Here is a 20,363-nt window from a genome sequence, read left to right on the forward strand (position 1 = left end):
TACTGTAATTAACCCCTTAACCATCGTATAATTTTCAAGAAAACGGTCATAAAAGTGTTTTTTTTTATTTAAGAAAATGATATAAAAATAAGTGTATGAAAAACATGTGCACTCATTTTTTATTTTTCAATATTTTTTTGATTGAAATTTTAAAAAAAATTAAAAATTTTATGAAAAGTCAACAAGCAAGCAGCGAAAATTTAAGAAATATGTCTTTTATACATTAAAAAATAATTTTATTAATATTTTGTGTAATATAAGTAAAGATAAGTAATTTTTTCTTGTGTGGTAAATTTCAAAGCTTGAGATACAGAGACCAACGTCACAATCTGGTAAGTTAGAACCAAATTTCCTTTCTTCATGTCTGCAATTACATTTAAAATCTGCAATTACATTTAAAATGGACTGGTCCTACCATTATTGTATAAAGAGAGAAATAAATGATAACTTATGATGTTTAAACGAAAAGCTGAAAGGCTAAATTCCGTAAGTCAATCAACAATATTACTTGTTTATACAAGCAGAGATAATACCACACAGTGGAAGATGCAGAATCAAATGTTAATGTGCAGAAATGAACATTGGAAACTTGTTTAAAATCTTACCAAAAATTTATTGTTCCATAGAAACTAAAATAAATAAACTAACAAAATAAGTTGATAAGAATAAACCCTGGCCATTAGTGGAGGTGGAGTTCACAACTCCTCAACACCTACCGGACCTAACACACAAGAGGCTGACGAACACGAAAGAGAGAGAACGATTGGAATCGTTCACTATTTATACTTGTTTCATTTGCATATGATTGGGCATCCAATTTTAGGATGCCAACCTAAAACTGAAACTTTACACATGTCAAAAGAGTTGAGAAGTTAATCTAATTTGAATAAAGTAAATTTTATATTACATCACATTAGGAATGAGAACGCGGTTAAATATCGTTTACCGATGTCTATCAATAAAATGTATTCCGGGCAAAATAAATGAATTGGTTTTAATAGTTTTGTCGTGTTAATATTGCACACCCCAGCACGTCGCTATCACGGGAGCGAGAAATGGTGATCGAAACTCCAGCACAGTATAGACACGGGAACGAGCGGGAAGGGGTTAAACTGTTTCTGTACCTCAGAGCCAAAGTAACATAAGTCACGTAATCACTATTTTACAGGAGAGAGGGAAAGCATGTCTGACACATGCAAAGGATCGGACTTGCGCTTTTTAGCACTGAAAATAATTACAAAGGATTTTTTTTTAAGAATTACATTCACATGGCTTGATGTATAATAGGATTCTACATACAGTGCACTATGAAATGGAAAATCACATTTTTTTAGCTTATGCTAGTTTTGCTCTGAGGTACAGATTTATTGATTTATTTTTTTTGATATTCTGACATGCTTTTCTTTTATTTTCACTTGCTTGAAATTTTGTTATATGAATTATTATCTTGTTCTCTTTATGAATATTTTAGGCAGCATGTGCAAGAGAACTTAGACCTAATTCGCTTGCACAGAGAATTAAAGCAGAAAAACACAAAACTTATAACTATGCAAGCCCAAAATGCAGATCTTGAAGAGGTTTGTTGTCATAATGTATTGTTTACTTAAGCCACAGCTTATATTAAGGATGTAAAGTACCCTTATAATTTTAGTTTTTGCTATTATTATTATTTTTTTAGAATGTGAAATGTGTGTACAATTTTTGGAAATGATATTATTCTTGCCTTTGTTGATTCAGAAAATGAGAGCTTTAAAAATGAACAATGACCACTTGGTTAAGAATATGGATGACATGGATTTTCAATTTAAAGCAGAACAGAAAAAGAACTTAGAATTGCTGGGAGAATTGCAAAAAGCAGAAATAAATGCTGCTACTACTATTGAGGTATTTTATGATTTTTTAATAACCGCTAAAACTGGTTTAAGCATCTGTTTTTGAGATCATCTGCATTTTTTTTTATATTTTACTTTATATTAATTCATGTCTCTGTTGACTCTTAACACTGTGTTCCTAAAAGCAGTTTATGCATTCAACTCTTGGATCATTATTTAGTGTTATTGTAATTGCTATCCTTTAGTTGAAGTTATTAACTAAATTATTTTAAATTCAACAATATGATAAGTTCATTTTAAGTATATTAAAGTAAAATCTTATTTACAGAATTTTTTTCAGCGTTCATGTTCTTTGTGGTCAATAATGTAATGCCTTGTCCATTTCCAATGCTTTAAATAATTGAATTTTACTCAAAGAAATGCAGTTTTTTCCCTAATGAAAATGCTAAAAAAAGGGGTGTTTTTACTTCTGTATGCACTTAAGCAGTTATACTTTTAAAGTTCTTATTTAAAATGTGCTGATATTAGTTTTATTTATATTTACCACAATTTTGATTGATCATGAGCACTGTGCGATACTGTGAGGTACAAAAAGTGCAAATAGAAATATGATGACCAGCTACAAACTCTGGACTTAAAGATCAAACTCTAGCTGATCACGATTCATATTGTAATTTCTGAAATAGGATCTACAGATAGAGAATAGAATATAGCGAGATTAGCATTTTATTTTAAATCCTTTCTCGGTGCCAGTAAAAATTTTACGGTTTATACAATGTTTGGTTATATTGTAGACTATTTTTTGACTTTTAACATGCATTGCAGTCTGTTAGGAAAAAAATCCTGCTACCAGGACTACAAACTATAATGGGCTTACCATCCAAAAATATTGTACTATTTGATAAGAGCTAGTATGCCTTTTTAAGCGAGTACAGCAATTTAATTGTTATTGTTTTTCTTAGAGATTAATAACAATTTCATCTGTAGGAAAGAGCTAATAAAGTAATTCAGTTTTAGACTTGAAAGCTTTAAGCTTTTTTTTTTGGGGGGGGGGGCGGGCATGCAGTACAAATATCAGTGTATTATGCTTGCACAAACACCCAAAAACTGATTTTTGCTTTGAAAAAAATATTTTTCTTCCAAAAATTTAATTGCAGTAGAAATAGTTTGCTTGACTTTCAAATTGGGATGATAGTATATATAGTGCTCTGTAGTAGCATCTTGCTTTGCATTTTGGAATAGCTATCAAGCAACTTTTATTTCTACCAAAATATCTTATGTACATTTTTGTATTAAAATTTAGATTAAATATTATTATTGTAATAATTTCAGCTTCAAGAAAGAATCAAGAATATTCAAAGAGAAAATGAAATGTTAAGAGAAACCAATGATAAATTAATTAAGAGGTAAGTTAATTGTACTGTATTTCCTTAATTTTTTTAAAAGTTTTTAGCTGAAAGTGTAACTATGGGTGAAGTTAAAAGTTTTTGGGAACATTTTAAAGAAATGCACTTATGTATATAAAATAATATAATTTTTGTATATTTTTTGGCAGTATGAAGATATATAAAATATATTTATCTTTCTTTTTTTTAAGTTTTCAACATATATAAAGCTCTAGAAGTTTTTAACATGTTTATAAAATACGATTTTCACTATTTCCTAATAACCCTATTTTCTCTCTCTCTCTTTCAATATTTCTTATAATCTATTTACTGCTTTTCTTTTAACATCAATGCAGCATATTTTTTAAATCTTTTATTAAGCACTCTTGCTGTAGAAAAAGAACGATCAATTAACCAAATGGAAGACATATTGAAGGAAAAAATATCAAATTTGGAAGCATCTCTTCAGTTTCAAATAAAAGAAAAGAATGCCATTGAGCAGGAGTATAGTAAAGAAAAAGGTAACATTTCCTTACTTTGTTTGGACTATTTTGCTTTTCATCTTTTATGCTTTGAGAGACAAATATTAAAGTACCATTTGAATCAAAATTTATTTTGAATTTAAATGCGGTAACATATTACTAACCAGTGTTTAGTATTTAAACTGTTTAGCAGTGTTTTACGAGCGAGGAAAAATCAAAACCATTTTTGAGCCCTAGTTTTTTTTTCTGATTTTTTTTCTTTTTTTTTCTTTCTGTACTCTCCTTGTCAAAATTGTTATTTTTCTTTCATACATTTTTCATTTTGTTGTAGTTACTATATTTTTTGAGTATTTCAAATGCTCTATTAAAATAAATATACATTTTTTCAGAAATATTTGCTGTAAAAGAAGAAGCCCACACTCAACTTAAAGATCATTTTAATCAAGTAAAGTCACACCTTGAAGAATTAGAAGTTAAAGTTAATGTCTTGAAATCAGTAAGTAATTTATTTAGCTATATTGTTATTGACAAAGTATACTATTGAACATTTCTTTTGATGTTTCCTTTGTGCAAATAATATTGAATTATTTGTGAAACATTTGTTACTTTCATTTTTTTTTTTTTTGAATCTCATTATTTTGAACTTCTGTTGGGTATTTTAATTTTAATTTGTATCCAGTACTTGATTGTGCTTGCTTTCAAATTTATGTACTAATCAGAGGCGTAGCTAGACCCGACTTTCGGGGGGGGGGGACTTCTTTTATTTATATTTATATATATGTGTATGTGTATATATATATATATATATATATATAGATATATATATATATATATATATAACTTTTTTTAGCATTAAAAAAATAAAAGGGAGGTGAATCTTACGTACTTTGGAATGACTTTGAAATGGAGTGCCTCAAGTCCGACACTTGTGTCAAACAAAACAAAAGCGAAGAATTTTTTAAATATTTTTTTAATGTTATGGAAAATTCAACTTTTTTTTATTTTCCCTCCATTTAATTTAAAGTGAAATTTTCTAGCAACAGTTTTGTCAAAACCAGTCAATCCAAACCAATGAGCGTGTTCCGTTCATTTCAGCATGACTGCTTAATTTAGAGGCTAACACACATCTACAAAAGCTGGCACCCCTGAAAGCTAATAGATGCATCCATTTCCGCCTGTAAACTGGATGTTTGACTTTCAATCTCATCGGTGGTCAGACTATAAAGACTATTTTTATTAACTTGGTTTGCACTAAAAGTATGAAATAAAATTTAAAAAAAAAAGACTCCTTAAAATATAACCCACAAAAAATGAAATTACTTTTCATATCATTATATTTGTATGTTGCTTTTTATGTATTTACATTTATGCTAATTTTAAAGCAGTTATTAAAATTCGAATTAAAAAAAAGGGAAGAAATGTAGGCGGTAGAAAGTTATTCGCTCAAAGCTGCATATGTGTTCTCCTCTCAAGTTTTTATTTTTAATTTTATTAGTTGCTTTAGAATTTACATAAATATCTATTTGAGAGAGCAACAGCAATTTTCGAGTGTTATGAACAGAAGTCTTTTTTATTTTCTACTTTTTAATGCGAATCAAACTAACAGAAATAGTCTAGATTTATTTCGTTTTTTAACACTTTATTCATGTAATGCTAAGCAGTTTTTCTGTTGAATTAAAATGAAATTACCTTCAGAAGGGTTCGATGGGACTAATGCTGCTTTGCAGACTGTACTTCGTTTTCTTCAGCCGACGTTAACTTTCTCTTTTTAGAGCAATCCTTTTTGTCATTTTCATTTTTTTTGGAGGGGGGGGGGGGTTAAAAAAGCTTGTTGTCGGTTTTGCTCGCTTCATTATGCAACAACTTTCACTTAGAATGTACTATTTTAAACAGACTGTACGTTTCCAAAAGAACACGCAGTAAATACTGGCTGAAAAATCAATGTGATTGCAATAGATACTCTATGGTTAGCAAAGGTCGTTTTGATTATGACCTATGATGACACACACAAGACCAGACCAACAAAAACCTCTATCGTCTCGAATTCTGTTCATGCTATCATTTTCGGATTCGAAGCCCAATGATCTTTAAAGCAGCAAACAAAAACATTTTCTTCAACTCAGAAACACAGGAGTTGTCTTCAAGATCTGAGGGGGCAGTGGAAAAAAGGGAGAAGTGTGTTCCACGAATAGGCTTTCTTGGAAGATTAGCAAAAGGACAATCGTTTCGTGCACTTTCTTGGAAGGGGTGAAATTCACAGGTTTGATATTTAGGATGAACATTTCAAGTTCATGATTAAAGGTCATTGAAGTTAAAAGCCATTTCGCTCTGTTATCTGGATTAGTACTGTTCTTTGGTTGCTCTCTTTCTTAAAATTGTGATTCCTTAGAAAACTGAAATGATAGGAGTAAAAAGAAAGTATAAAATTTTTTCATTTGATGAAAAAAGGAAAATCGTAGAATATTGGCCAAGTTAGATTTGCAGCAATTGCTAACTTCAAGAAGATAAATAATGAATCAAAAAGAAAAAGAAAAAAAAAAATCAGGGACCAAAAAGCAATAAAAGACTTTTTCTTGAAAAAAATATGCTTAAAGTTTCTTTTAGTGTCAAAATGATTCCTTAAACTCGTAATAAAGCACTTAATAATGTAATAACAGAATAAATACCTAACAAAACTAATACAGAGGAGTTTTAATCAAGAGCTCATATTTTCTTGATTTCAAATTTTCACCATCATATTCCCAATTTCTATAAAGTTTCTTAAAGCCCCCGTATCTCAAAACCTCTTTATCTCGATTTTTTTCATTCCTGTGAAGTTCGAAATCTACAGATTCGACTGTATGCAATATTCCCGCTGCGCCACTCACAAAATTAAACATATTCAACAATTTGCAGAATCTATGTCGAAGAAAGGCTACATATACATGGATTTAACAAATCAATCTCATTTCTAAAGCGAAGTGTCAAATTTCAGTCAATTATCGAAAAATTGTCGCAGCAGAGGATCTTTACGCTTGAGGGTCACTCATGGAGCAGATTTTCAATGGCATTGGGGGGGGGGGGGGAGAAAAGTGAATTTTTGACCTTTGTTACCCAGAAAAAAGTCATTTAATTTTTTTTTCTTTTTTTCTTTCTCTTCTCTTCTCTTTTTCTCTTTTTTTTTGAGACAAACGTTTCGGGGGGGGGGGGGTTGTCCCCAAACCCCTCCCCTTAGCTACGCCCCTGGTACTAATTAATCTCCTTAAAAATAATGACTCTAAATCTTTCTTTTCTTATGATAACATATTATGTATTTGTTATGTATAACACTTTCTAATTGCATTTTTCTTACATTTTTTTAAAAGCAAGATGTAAGTTTTGATGAATTAGGTGAAGCTTTGAACTTGCTGAAACTGAAGAAAGATAACAAAATAAGTTTTGTTGATGATATTCCTCAAGCAGAATTAGATGATCTTCTTGCTAAATTGGAAAAGGTATTTTAACTAAAGTAATCTTAGTAATGGTACTCTTTTCAATTACAAAAGGTAAATCATACAAGGAATGTTAACTTTGAAGCTCATATGCACACATCCCTTATTGGGCGATTCTCAAAAAACTGAATTTTATGTCTATGAAGAACAAATGAATTGCATGATTCAGAAAGTTGTTTTCAATTTTTGATTCTGAAATATAGCTTTTTAACTTATTTCCATTCAGGTAAAAAAAGGTAGTGCATTATTATTTTCTGAGAAAATTTTTTACTTACCCAATAGTCACTCTTCTGGCCTTCCCAAATCTTTTTCACAAATGTACTTAATTATCTTGAAATTTGATATCAAGATTATACTAATTAAATTAGTATTGGTAAATTATGTGTACTTAAAGGGGTAAAATAACATTGTTTTTCTCTATTTAATTATTTAACTCATCAAGATACATCATTTTTAAGCTTGTCCCATTGTTTTCATGCCGCTTTCCTGACCTTGGAATGTGTTCAAAAAGGGGAAGAAAAAAGGAATTTTACATCATCTATTTGATAATACTGTTCATTCCCATCATTTTGTTCGATTTCTGTCAGATTTTGTGTGTCTGATTTGCCTGGCGTTGTTATTATGTTTTTAAAGTTTGCAACTGGGGCATATTATATTTTTACACTCAATCTTTTATTATAATGAAGACAAAGAAAATGAAGACAAAGTAATTATTATTGTGACAGATTTGTTTTCAAAAATTAAAACTGTTGAGAACAATTCGTGAACAAATCAAATTAGTGGATAAATGTATGAGAAACTACTGTAGCATGTTTATTTGGGAAATTTGATCACATGAGTGTAAAAAAAAAAGTTTACACTTAAAATTTGATGTTTCAAGTCTGCAGTGTATCATATTTACATTATTGTATCATGTACTCTTTTGTCTAGTCTGAATTAGATCACGTAGAGACTGTCAAGGAGCTACACAATATTCGAGATCTACTCATGACTCAATATGATGTAAATAAGGCTTCCCAGATTGAAGTCAAAGCTCTGACAGAAAAGCTTGATCAGCAAGAAAAAGAATTTGCTGCCAAAGTAGAAGAATATTCACACTTGCTTGATTTACGAGCTGCACGAATTCAGGTACGTTTTCCTTCCCTAATGCTTTTCTTTTTGTTTTAAAGTTTGTTGAACCTTGAACTCCTTGTAATTAGTAAAGAAAATTTCACAAACAATATTTTTTGATTTTTTTTTTTCCAGTTTTAGAAAATAGCATTTTATGGGTCAGAACTATGTAGTACCATATGTGCTATTCTATTCCACCATGCTCTATTCTAGTCAGGAACAAAAATACCGCCGAAGATTTAAGCATTTTTTAATACAGACAATTTAATAAAAAATGAGATTCATATTGTAATATTTTGTTGTAAGTCAAAAATTATTTTTGTTACTATAAATGATAAAGTTTTTGTTGTTAACATTTTAAATATTGAGACCTCCTAATATTCAATGCAGTAAAAATTTAGTTAATATTGAGCCTATTTGTATTTTAAATAAGTTGTACTATTAGTCAAAAAAATTGAAAAAAAAATGATATGGGGCAAAGTGAAATAGTTTGTTTCATTTACTCACTCAATCATTTAATATAAATCACTTACGTTTTCATTTAGTAATGAATTCATTTGCATTTCTACATTTAGTAAATCACTTATTTATTCATTCATTCACTGATTTTCTTATTCATTCATTCTTCTACTCGCTTATTTATTTTTCTTATATTGATTTATTCCTTTAATTATTGTTCATTGTTTCATAATCTTTTCATTTATTCATTCAATCCTTTATTTACTGGTTCTTTCAGACCCCAAAAAGTTCCTATTTTTCCTACTTTTTAGAGCTTATTTTCCTACTTTTTCCTTTCCCCCCCTAATTTTTCTTTCTTTAGTATAGCACTTCTAATTGTGAATTGATTCTTATTTTTACAATGCCGCACCAATAATTTTCTGCATGTTTCAATTTTGAAAATAAAAAGAAACAAGCGAATCGTGAGCTTTTCATTATATAGCTATACAGTAATTTCTGGAAGGAATGCCACGGCATCTGCGGGTTTAAAAGTTAAATTTTCGTAAGTGACTTTTTTGTCGTTGCGGCATTTATGATCGACTTTTCTTTTTATCACCCCGTCTTCAGTCCTACTGTTTTAACGAAACAATAAAGAAATAGATACTGGCATATTCTGATGCAATTATATATTATTTACCTGTCAATTAGAAGCTTTAATTAAAGTAAACGGCCAGCTGTCCAAAAAGTGCGGTAAAAGCCGAATTTTCTATTCGCCAATTTTTTTTATAGATGATTACAAGTGAAATGGAACTCTATTTATACAGAAGCGCAATGTAAAACCTTAAAAGGAACGTAAGGAAGCAAAAATGAAAAACCTGTACATTATACATATTTTATTGATGTTAGTACAAAATAAACGCGATAGATAACAGAAATTTGCAAAAATGGACCACTTCAATAGTAAACATGATTATAAAATTTATGAAATTTTATTTTCTTTCCTTGCAAAGAGTGTATTTGCAAGAAAAAAACACGGCTAAACCTAGATGGGCAAAACATTCCCAATTTTTGGAGAAAACATGGAAATCAATTTAAATGCAAGATTCGTTTTTACTTCTCCACATTTTTAAAAGTTGGGGGATAGAGGCACAAGCAAATTTGAACTGATTTTTTGTTCTATTTAATGCATATTTTCTACTCTGATACTAGTATACCATCAATTATGATTTGTTCATTTTGGAAAAACTCAGTCATCTTAACTATTTTACTTTGCCCCACATTCCCCTTCTTCAAGATTCACTTGTTTGTGTCTTAGTGTATTTTCCTTATTTGAATGCAAAGCTATTCTTAATCATATTTTTTCTTCCTTTAAAGAAACTTGAAAAACAACTGAATGATATTGCTTATGGAACCAAAAGTTTTACCATTCCTGATGATGAATGTGTAAGTGTTGTTTCGTTTCATTTAACTTAAGTATTTTTATATTCTTATACAAGAAAAAAAGTTGTTTATTTTTATAGCTGAGTTTTAAAGGATTTTATTTTAGTTTACAAATTCATTTTTATGCATATAAATATTAAAATGGCTTTAAGGATTTAAAGTTGCACCCCATATTGAACATTAGTAATATCATATAAAGAATAATTTATATGTTTAACTTTTCTTTCTAAATGTTAAGGACTTTGTTAGAGAAGAAAGGTTTTTTAGATGTATTTCAGAAAAATATTTGTGCCTTTAATAATGTTGTTAGTTTTACCTTTCAGTGTTGAGCAGTATGTTATATTAACGCCATGCTTTTTTATTTTCTCATTCACAGGATAATGAAATGCTGAGAACTGAGACCTTGAGTAGAGGAGAAAACATTTTTGAAATCCATATTATCAAAGTATGTAGCATACATTTTTGTGTTTTATGCTTATTATCAGGGTTGTCAAGTCGGAGTCGGACTAATTTTAGTTGGTAATTTTTCCTTGGGCTCCCCAGCCCTGCTTATTATTATGGGTATTTTTCCTCATGTGAGTTAAGATTTGAGATTTAATTACAGAAACCAATTTTTGTACTTAATTCATTCCATAATTTGACCTATTATTTTTCCTTATACTCATAAAACAGGTTTGAAACTGTTACTTTTTCTATATTAAAGTTTATTTGACTTTACAGATTGATTTCAATAATGCTGGGAAGAAAAAACTTGGCTCAAATCCAAATGTCTTCATGACTTGGAATTTTTATGAATTTGAACTACAGTCTACTCCTGTTGTTTCTGCTCAAAAGTAACTAGATTGTTAAGTTCAACAAATTTTGCTCTTTAAAGAAATATAATATTTGAAACATTGCTGGTTGATTAACTTTTATGAAATTTTATTAAAATTTTAATTTTTTTTCCTTTTTTTTTTTGGTGTATCTTTGCAAACTCTTTCAAAAGCACGAACATTGTGCGTATTAACCATATCAAGCAAAATAACTTATTTTAATACTTGATCTTAAGCTTTGCTTTCATTTTAAATTTGTTATTTGTGTTTCAGCGTGGTTTATATTTTGTTATAAAAGTAAAATATTACTTTTACTTTGCTTTAATTTCTAAGTTCCTGCAAATAATATTATCGGAAATAAAGATCATTGCTTCTCATATTTTTTTCATTTCTCTTCAGATGGATGACAAATTCTTTGGCCTTAAAATTTTTGTATGCTGTTTTATTACTTTTGAATTTGTAAAAAATCATTAATAATTAAAGCTTCAAAACACAAGAAGGTTAGATTTTCTATTTGACCTATGAATTTAAACAAGAATTTTTTAAAATGAAGGTTAGAAAAGAAAAAAAAAAAGAAAAAGAGCCCTTTTTTCAGTTCATGATAGAGTTCAGTAGCTTAGAGACAATAATTACTTTAGTGCAAGGGCACCCATATGCAATATTTTAAGGGGGTAGGGGCTCAAAAAATTCCCCCATGGTTTAGCAGAATATTTTCCCCATGGAAACCGATTTCAGTACAGATTATAGATATTAAAATTTGTCATTTTTTTCATTAATGGCTGGAAATTTTTTTTTATACATTTTTGCAAAGGAAAAGTCACTAAAAGCAAGGAAGTTCTCATTTCTAGGGGGGGGGAGGGGCTTGAGCCCCCACTTGCCTCCCATATGGGCGCCCTTGCTTTAGTGCCCCATAGCAGAAACCGATTCTGCGTTGTCTTATACGGATTCTTGAGGAGGTCTGCAGACTATTTTTGAATTGGAAAGACTTTTTTAAAACTTTCTACATTTTACTTTAAGTACAAAAATGCAGTTCAGAATGAAACAAAAAGAGAAATTAAAAGCAAAAAAAGGTACCTAAATCAGTTTAGGGGTAAAGAGTAAAGCTCAAAACTCGCGGTCGGTAGTCGCTTCAAACGTGACCAATTTGCACCTTTTGACGACCATTATTTTCATTGAAGTCGACAATGTTTCTACCATTCACTAATCCTAAATCCCTTTCCCGATCAATGATCTTGATGCATGACTTTTTCCCAAATTCTCTAGTCCACTAAAAATTCGGCTGTCGGATAGGGGAGCATACTTGCTAACCTTTAACGTGCGTTAGTCACGATTTTTTACGCATTTCAAAATCCGATTGCATCAGCGTCTGTAAACTTCTCCCGTTTTGGTTTGCTGTATCATTCTAGCACTTTGATCTCACTAATTTTGTTCTTTCCATTATTTTTAACTTTTGTCGTATGTCATATTCCATAACAGAGGACTTACGCAACCTCCATTTTGGAATTTCAAACCAGTTGCAGCCGTGTTGAATCAAGCTGGATTATTCCTTTTTTTCTAAAAATTCATTCAAGGCATTTCGGAAGGCAGTGAAATATCAAAATTAGGAAATTCAGATACTAAAATTATGCAAATATATGCCAATGCTGTGAGTTATTTATCAAGATTTTGTTCATTGTTTTAAAACTTTCTTAAAATTTTTGTTGATTCATATCAGGTAATTTAAATAGTAAATATAGATTGAAGCAACAAACAAACATATCTGACGACTTGAAATCCGCCAATAGCCAAAATCTGCATCGATTCACTCCCCCCCCCCTTTTTTTGTTGCTACATATTTTCTTTGCATGCTTATTTCTTTCGATCTATGGTTCAAATCGGGATTATTTGCCTAAAGTATTGTTTTTAACACATAATACATTCAGCCTTAATATTATGCATTATATGCATGCCGAGCGATGCAATCACATAAATGCATATTTATTCTAAAAAATACGTTTGTGTTTTTGCTCAATATGCTATACATTGTGTACTATTGAAGAAATAATTAGAAATATCATGAAACGAAAGCAGATGCTAAAAGATTGCTGCAGAGTTACAGTGAAACACTAATATTGTATGTGACACGTGTCATCAAAGAAAAGCAAAAAGATTTAAGTAACTGCTGAAAGAATTAGTGATTAGTGAAATTAGTGATTTCATGAAGTAATTCATAAATATTTTAAAGTTTTGAACTTTTTTTTTTTCAATTTTAAGGTACAGCTCTTACATCTAGTTTTTTTATGACCTGAAATTTGCAAAATCTTTAATTATGCAAAACCATTTCTCCCGAGTTGTGTGGGCCACTGTAACTACTTAACACTTTGCACTCATTTTTACATCATTCTGAATTTTATGTGTTTTTAATTAAATTTGAGCAAATTTTTGTAGGATGAGATAATGGTGTGCATGCCCATTTTCAAACATTGGCTAGCATGAGGTAGGAATAAGGAAGGGAGGTATTAACTTTCCCAAAATATTTTTTCACCTCACTTTAGCTGGAGTTTTTGTAATATTGAATTATATGCAGTCCAGAGGGCATATGAAGGGTATGTGAGGGCTTCGGAAAACATTTCAGTCGTTGGCACAATGCAGAAATGAAGAAATTTATATGACGTCCAAAAGGGCATGATCATTGGCTTTCAGGCCAAAGGTGGAAGCATTTCCAAAACGGCTGAATTTATGAACAGATTTATGTGACTGTTTAATTTATATGCTTGTGATAAGTTAATTTTTGAAACTAAAGTTTTTTTTTCTTTTGCAGACCCAGTTTTAATTTTACTGCTCAATATAATGTTCAAGTGGATGATTATTTTTTGTGTTATCTTCATGAAGTAATTATAAATTTATTTGTACTATTTCAAAAATGTATTTCTTTATATCATATTCAAATTAAAGATTAATAATAGCATTTGTGTAAAATTTTGTTTGCAAAATTGTCATTGTCTGAAGACCGCCCAGTTTTAATTTTAAGTTACCTTTTTAATTCTTTACTTTATTTGACTATTCTAAAATTTTCATTTAAACTTAGTTCGTTTTTTCATCCAATTTGCTTCAACTTTTTAATGGACTTTTGTTCATTAAATTAATTTCGATTTGTAGAACTGAAATATTTTTTTCTCTTAAAAAAATACAGTTAACTGTGATGTTACACAAAATTTTTCTCTGAAATATAAGAATACATAATTTTAAATTTACTTGATTCTTGCATTGTGATTTATGTTTCAGAATGCAATTACGCTGGAACTTCATGAGTGTTTTGGTGTGGATTATAAAACAGTTGCTACATCACAACTACATTTTTCTGACATTATATCCAAGTCTGTTAGTAGAATTCATGGAACCCAGTCTTTGATTAGTATGTTCTATTTTATGAATTTTTATTATTAGAGTTAGTAGTTAGTTATCTACTTTAAGATGTAGTTTCTTTTATCATTAGGTTTTGTGAAATGTCTCTAGTTATAATTGTAGAAAATAATAAATCAAATTGTGACTAATTATAAGTAGATTTGTTTTTTTTAAATCTACTTTCTATACCGAAGTACTAGAATACGTTTTAAATGACCCACAAGAGGTCTGTTAAAAAAGGCTCTGACCTTATTTTTACGGGGAAACCAAATAAATATGAATTCAGCGTGCTTGCTTGAGCTGACCTTGAGCCTTTGTGCTCATGTGTAATTTTTTCATTTATGTCTATAGCATCTGTTTCTGATAAACAGCGTTTGACTGAGGTTGTATGTAGAGTTTTTTTTTTTTTAATTTAAAAAAAAAAGACAAAATCATTGCATCAAATTCTGTCAGAAACTGCGCAACAGCCCAAACAGAAACCATTCGGAAAATGCAGACGTCTTTCGGTGACGATTTTCAAGGCCATTTCTCATATGTAAATCAGACATTTTTAGCCCCCCCCCCCCCAAGAAAAAAAAAATTCTGTAACTCAACAGGCCCCTTACTTCCCTGATGTGGCCCCTGTGGCTTCTGGCAGTTCCCTACTAAACTCAAGGGGTGATTGAAAGCACAAGATTTCGAACAGGATAGTACGTTGTAGCTGTAGCAACAGCCGAGCTGAACTCCATTCCAAAGGCTGAAACTCCATTCCCCTAAACTTCATTTTGAAGGATATTTCCAACACGTTCCTTCTTGCTTGCCAACTTTTTCCTTCGGCCAAAAATTGGATACTTTTCTAACAGGAAAACTTTAAAAAAAATAATAAAGCTAGCACGGGAATGCAAAAAAAGAAAAAAAGAAACAAATAAGACGAAAAATTGCACACACATTGCCAATACATTCTTAATATGGATGGTTTAAAAAAATTTTGAAATTCATCTTTGCTCAAATGTCTGCTCTTTTTACCAACATTCATAGTCAATTTGATTATTACATTCTATCACTCTGTTAGTTAAAGCTGTTGTAAACAAGTTAGGTTTTCATTTTATTTCTTTAAGTTTTCTTTTTGTTTAAAAATAATATATTTTATTGTGCATTTAATGACACATGACATGAAATTAATTTAGATTTTATTTCAGGCGTAGAAGATTCTGATATTTCTTTGGGATCAGTGGAGTTTTGGGTGCGTTTAAAAGTACCGATGGAGGAAACTTTCAGGCTGTTTAAGGTTCTATTTTTACCTTTTTTTCTCATTAAATTAGTTTGATCAAACAAACTGTCTTAATTAGATTTAAAATTGTTGTCAATATATTAAGGGCTTCCTAATCTTCATAATTTATCTCAAGTTTTGCTTCTAATTGTATTTTACTGAATTTTTTGATGGCAACAACACCAATGAAGGAAGGAAAAAGACTGCTTTGTTTTTCACTTTTAAGAAAGCTTGAATGCTCAGGTGCGGTGAACATTCAATTTTTCTTGTTATTCAACATTCATAGCGAACGAAACAAATTTTTGGAATCCTTCTGTTGAAAACACCTAGCATGATTTTGTTCAGTATTTTGTATCATATTTTGTAGCACCTACCTTGACAATTTTGCATTTTTTCTAATGTATACCATGAAAAAGAGTTTGCAAGCCAAAGATTCTCAACATCTTAAGTAAATAACTGAATTTTCTTCAATTTTATAAATTTATATTTTTCCCTTTCATATTTTAATTTAAATACATTATTATATGCCCCCGTCCCCCCCCTCACAAATCTCTGCTACTAATTTAGAAAGTTGGGAGCTGAGGTTATGGTGAATTGTTTGTTATCCATATTGTAACACAGCACAATTCTCAAAAACTCTCAATTATAACCTACCCTCCCTCCCAATTTATTAGTTTTGTTTACAAAATAGAGGGAGGAAGGGTTAGTTTCAGGCTTTTATGAACATAAATTATTCATTGCATTTGTCACATTTGTTGTTAAATGGGCCGTTTAACCCTCCTCCCTCCCCCTGCTCAAAACTCCGCTGCTAATTTAGATTTTCAAAAGTTGGGAGCTGAGGTTATGGTAAATGTTTGTTATCCATGCTGTAACACAACTCAATTGTGTGCCATATTCTCACACATGTTTCGCAAAGTTTTGGGGGTTCAGAGATGTTTGGGGGAAAATGTCGGCTAAAATATTGCTCAGAATTGAACTGCGTTTCCACGTGAATGATGATCTACCAATGCTTATGATTCTTAAGGTTTCAAGATAACTAACTGTGTATAACAAACATTCAACCATAACTAATATAACATAAAAATAAAGAGAGAGGGGTTGGGAGTATACCCCCCTATTCCGAGTCACAGTCTGGTTATCCTATTCAGAGACTGCAGTTTCGTCCTTGTTATGGCCGCATCAATCAGGAATAGGGAATATATTGCACGTTGTTCTGCCTTGGCCCTAAATAAAGGGCCGTAATTTACTGCTTGATACCAAAGCGTTGCATTTAATTTACGAACTGAATCACACCATGTCTGGGGACTCTCGCTGGTTAGATAAATTTACTTTGTCTAGCAGTTTGTGTTGGCTCTCTCCGCTTCAATGTAATGACTTTTGCCTTCAGCTTGGTTATTCTCTATTCCAGACTGATGAGTCCACAACAAGTACAAAACTGCATTCTCTGGGTGGGATAACCAGTCTGTCAGTATATTGCTTGCACTCTATTTTTTCAAAACAGGATATTTTATGCTTATCCTCATGTATCATTTTTCCACATCCATAATTTGAAATAAATGGTTAGATATGAAAAAAATCAATCTGTCAAGCTGCTACTGCATTTATAAAATCTTTCCTGGTACTTACATGTGATGCATTAATTGAGGTTTCAGTAACTCACTCATGAGTTCTCATGTAAATGTACTAAATTTTTAAAATTTCACTTATTGAGATTATGAAATTATGAATCATTGAGCAGCAAAACCAAATAAATAAATAAATAAATAAAATAAATAAATAAATAAAATAAATAAATAAATAAATAAAATAAATAAATAAATAAATAAATAAAATAAATAAATAAATAAAATAAATAAATAAAATAAATAAATAATGAAAAAAAAATAAATAAATAAAAAATAAATTAAATAAATAAATAAATAAATAAAAATAAGGCTATGAATCCAGCATTATTTGTATGAAAGTTTTCAAGTTGAACTGCAACACTCTTACAGGTTCTACAAAGTGCTTAGTTTTAAACTAAAATTCTCTCTCTCTCTCTCTTTTTGATCTCTCTCTCTTTCTCTTCCTCCCCCATTTTCACCCTAACAATTTTAATGCACTTGTATATTTTCTGTAATTACAGTGGCATAACACGAAACTGAATTCGAATATGAAGTCCAATATTTTTTTACATCGTTCCTATGTCATCTTCTTTACTAATAATAAAGCAGAAAGTCTCTCTGTCCGGAGGATGTCTGGATGTCTGTAGGATGTCTGTGACGAGCATAGCGCCTAAACCGTTCGGCCCGATTTTCATGAAATTTGGCACAAAGTTAGTATGTAGCATGGGGGTGTGCACCTCGAAGCGATTTTTCGAAAATTCCATGTGGTTCTTTTTTTATTCCAATTTTAAGAAAAAAACTATCATAAATTACGAAATTATCATAACGTGGAACCGTAACATGGGCACAAGCCAATTGGCGAGATATGAAATTATCATAACGTGGAACTATAACGTCGGTACAAGCCAATTGGCGAGAAAATTCACCATACATTATTTGTAAATATACAGGCAAACCAAAAGACCTTTAATTTTTCTATTACGGGCGAAGCTGTACGGGTGCCACTAGTTATACATAAAGGGCTAATCTCTATCCGGATGTCCGGGGTAAACTTCAAAACTGCTGGAGGAATTTTAACCATTTTTTCACCATAGATAGCTAAATAATCGGGGAACAACTTAGGCTATAATTTATCTCTAAAAAACTTAGTCTAAAATCGCCGTGATCGATAACAGTAAATGTCATGTAATTTCCCCATCAAATGATTAAAGATTAAACCCATTGTTTCGAAAATTCGTTGTCTTACAACAGCAATATTAAAAGTTATCATAATGTAAATTTTGAATCAAGACCTCTCTGGAACAAGCATGACATTGCTTTCTTAGGAATTGCATCCTCATCTTTATACATAAAGGGCTAATCTCTGTCCGGATGTCCGGGGTAAACTTCAAAACTACTGGACGGATTTTAACCATTTTTTCACCATAGATAGCTACATAATCGGGGAACAACTTAGGCTATAATTTATTGCTAAAAAACTTAGTCTAAGAAGGTCGTGATCGAAAACAGTAACTGTCATGTAATTTCCACATCAAATGATTAAAGATTAAACCCATTGTTCCGAAAATTCGTTGCCTAACAACAGCAACACTAGAAGTAATCATAATGTAAATTTTGAATCAAGGCCTCTCTGGAGCAAGCATGACAGTGCTTTCTTAGGAGTTGCATCCTCATCTTCTTTACTAATAATAAAGCAGAAAGTCTCTCTTTCCGGAGGATGTCTGGATGTCTGTAGGATGTCTGTAGGATGTCCGTAGGATGTCTGTGACGCGCATAGCGCTTAAACCGTTCGGCCGATTTTCATGAAATTTGGCACAAGGTTAGTATGTAGCATGGGGGTGTGCACCTCAAAACGATTTTTCGAAAATTCAATGTGGTTCTTTTTTTATTCCAATTTTAAGAAAAAAAGTATCCTAAATTACGAAATTATCGTAACATGAAACCGTAACATGGGCACAAGCCAGTTGGCGAGATACGAAATTATCATAACGTGGAACCGTAACGTCGGTACAAGCCAACTGGCGAGAAAATTCACTATACATTATTTGTAAATATTCAGGCGAACCAAAAGACCTTTTGATTTTTCTATTGCGGGCGAGGCCGTGTGGGTATCACTAGTTATACATAAAGGGCTACTTCTGTCCAGATGTCCGGGGTAAACTTCAAAACTACTAGACGGATTTTAACCATTTTTTCACCATAGATAGCTACATTATCAGGGAGCAACTTAGGCTATAATTTATTCCATAACAACTTAGTTTAAAAAAGTTATGGTGGAAAACAGTAAATTTCATGTAATTTCCCCATGTTATGATTAAATATAAAACCCATTGTTTCAAAAATTCGTTGCCTAACAACAGCAATATTAAAAGTAATCAAAATGATAATTTTGAATCAAGGCTTCTCCGGAGCAACTACGATATTTATTGATTTCTTAGGAGTTGCATCCTTATCTTCTCTACATAGTATAAAATGAAGTGTCCAAAAAGCGTCTGTTTGTTTGAACTTGCAAAACTCGAGAACTACCCTGCCGATTTTGCTGAAATTTTCACAATTTGTTCCTTTAAGTCTTGAAAAGGTTTGCAGACCAGTTCGAAAACAATTCGATGAATAGTTCTTTTTTTATTCCAATTTAGGCCCAATTTTCACATAAATTCCCGAATATGGGGGTGAAAAATTACTCGCAATAAGTAACATTATATATCGTTGGAAAGGGAAGAATTTTCCGCGTTCTACGCAATTTGTTCCAACGCTCTAACTTAATTGCGGCGGGAGTTTTTTAAGTTTTTATCTCGAATTTCTTTATGCTTAGCTGAAATTTAGGCACTACTTTCTTCATTAAATTTATCAATAAAAAGTGAAGGAATTGTCCTACAGTTTTCTTTTTGACGCCATTGAAAAGATCTACCATTTTTACTCCAGATCTAACTCGATCTTTGGTTTTTTACCCTCTATCCCCCTTTATTAAAGTTTAACCCTCTATCTCCATTAGAAAAAAAGTTACAAGCGAATTAAATGAAGTTCAAAAATCTGTTCTCTATTCAAGTGTTTAGCCATTTTATTTTACATTTCCACGGTAATGCTTTTTGAATTCATTATTTCCATCTTTCTCATTTTCAATTCTGAAACTTATTTTATTTTGTGTTTCCATGGTTAC

The 20,363-nt window shown here is 31.0% G+C and overlaps 1 protein-coding gene across 1 annotated transcript in view; it reads left to right on the plus strand.

Moving 5' to 3' along the window:
- The first annotated feature begins 1,759 nt into the window (after positions 1–1,759).
- LOC129224888 (protein fantom-like) overlaps positions 1,760–20,363 on the plus strand; it is a 56,410-nt gene continuing 37,806 nt past the window's right edge. The window contains exons 1-12 of the mRNA XM_054859434.1: positions 1,760–1,884; positions 3,165–3,238; positions 3,599–3,738; positions 4,089–4,195; positions 7,044–7,172; positions 8,100–8,297; positions 10,092–10,160; positions 10,534–10,602; positions 10,878–10,990; positions 13,770–13,839; positions 14,234–14,363; positions 15,520–15,620. Coding sequence (XP_054715409.1) covers positions 1,783–1,884; positions 3,165–3,238; positions 3,599–3,738; positions 4,089–4,195; positions 7,044–7,172; positions 8,100–8,297; positions 10,092–10,160; positions 10,534–10,602; positions 10,878–10,990; positions 13,770–13,839; positions 14,234–14,363; positions 15,520–15,620 — 1,302 coding nt within the window. The 5' untranslated portion in view covers positions 1,760–1,782. The remainder of the gene's footprint in view (positions 1,885–3,164; positions 3,239–3,598; positions 3,739–4,088; positions 4,196–7,043; positions 7,173–8,099; positions 8,298–10,091; positions 10,161–10,533; positions 10,603–10,877; positions 10,991–13,769; positions 13,840–14,233; positions 14,364–15,519; positions 15,621–20,363) is intronic.

Source organism: Uloborus diversus, chromosome 6, assembly GCF_026930045.1.
Source record: "Uloborus diversus isolate 005 chromosome 6, Udiv.v.3.1, whole genome shotgun sequence".
Lineage (NCBI taxonomy): Eukaryota > Metazoa > Arthropoda > Arachnida > Araneae > Uloboridae > Uloborus > Uloborus diversus.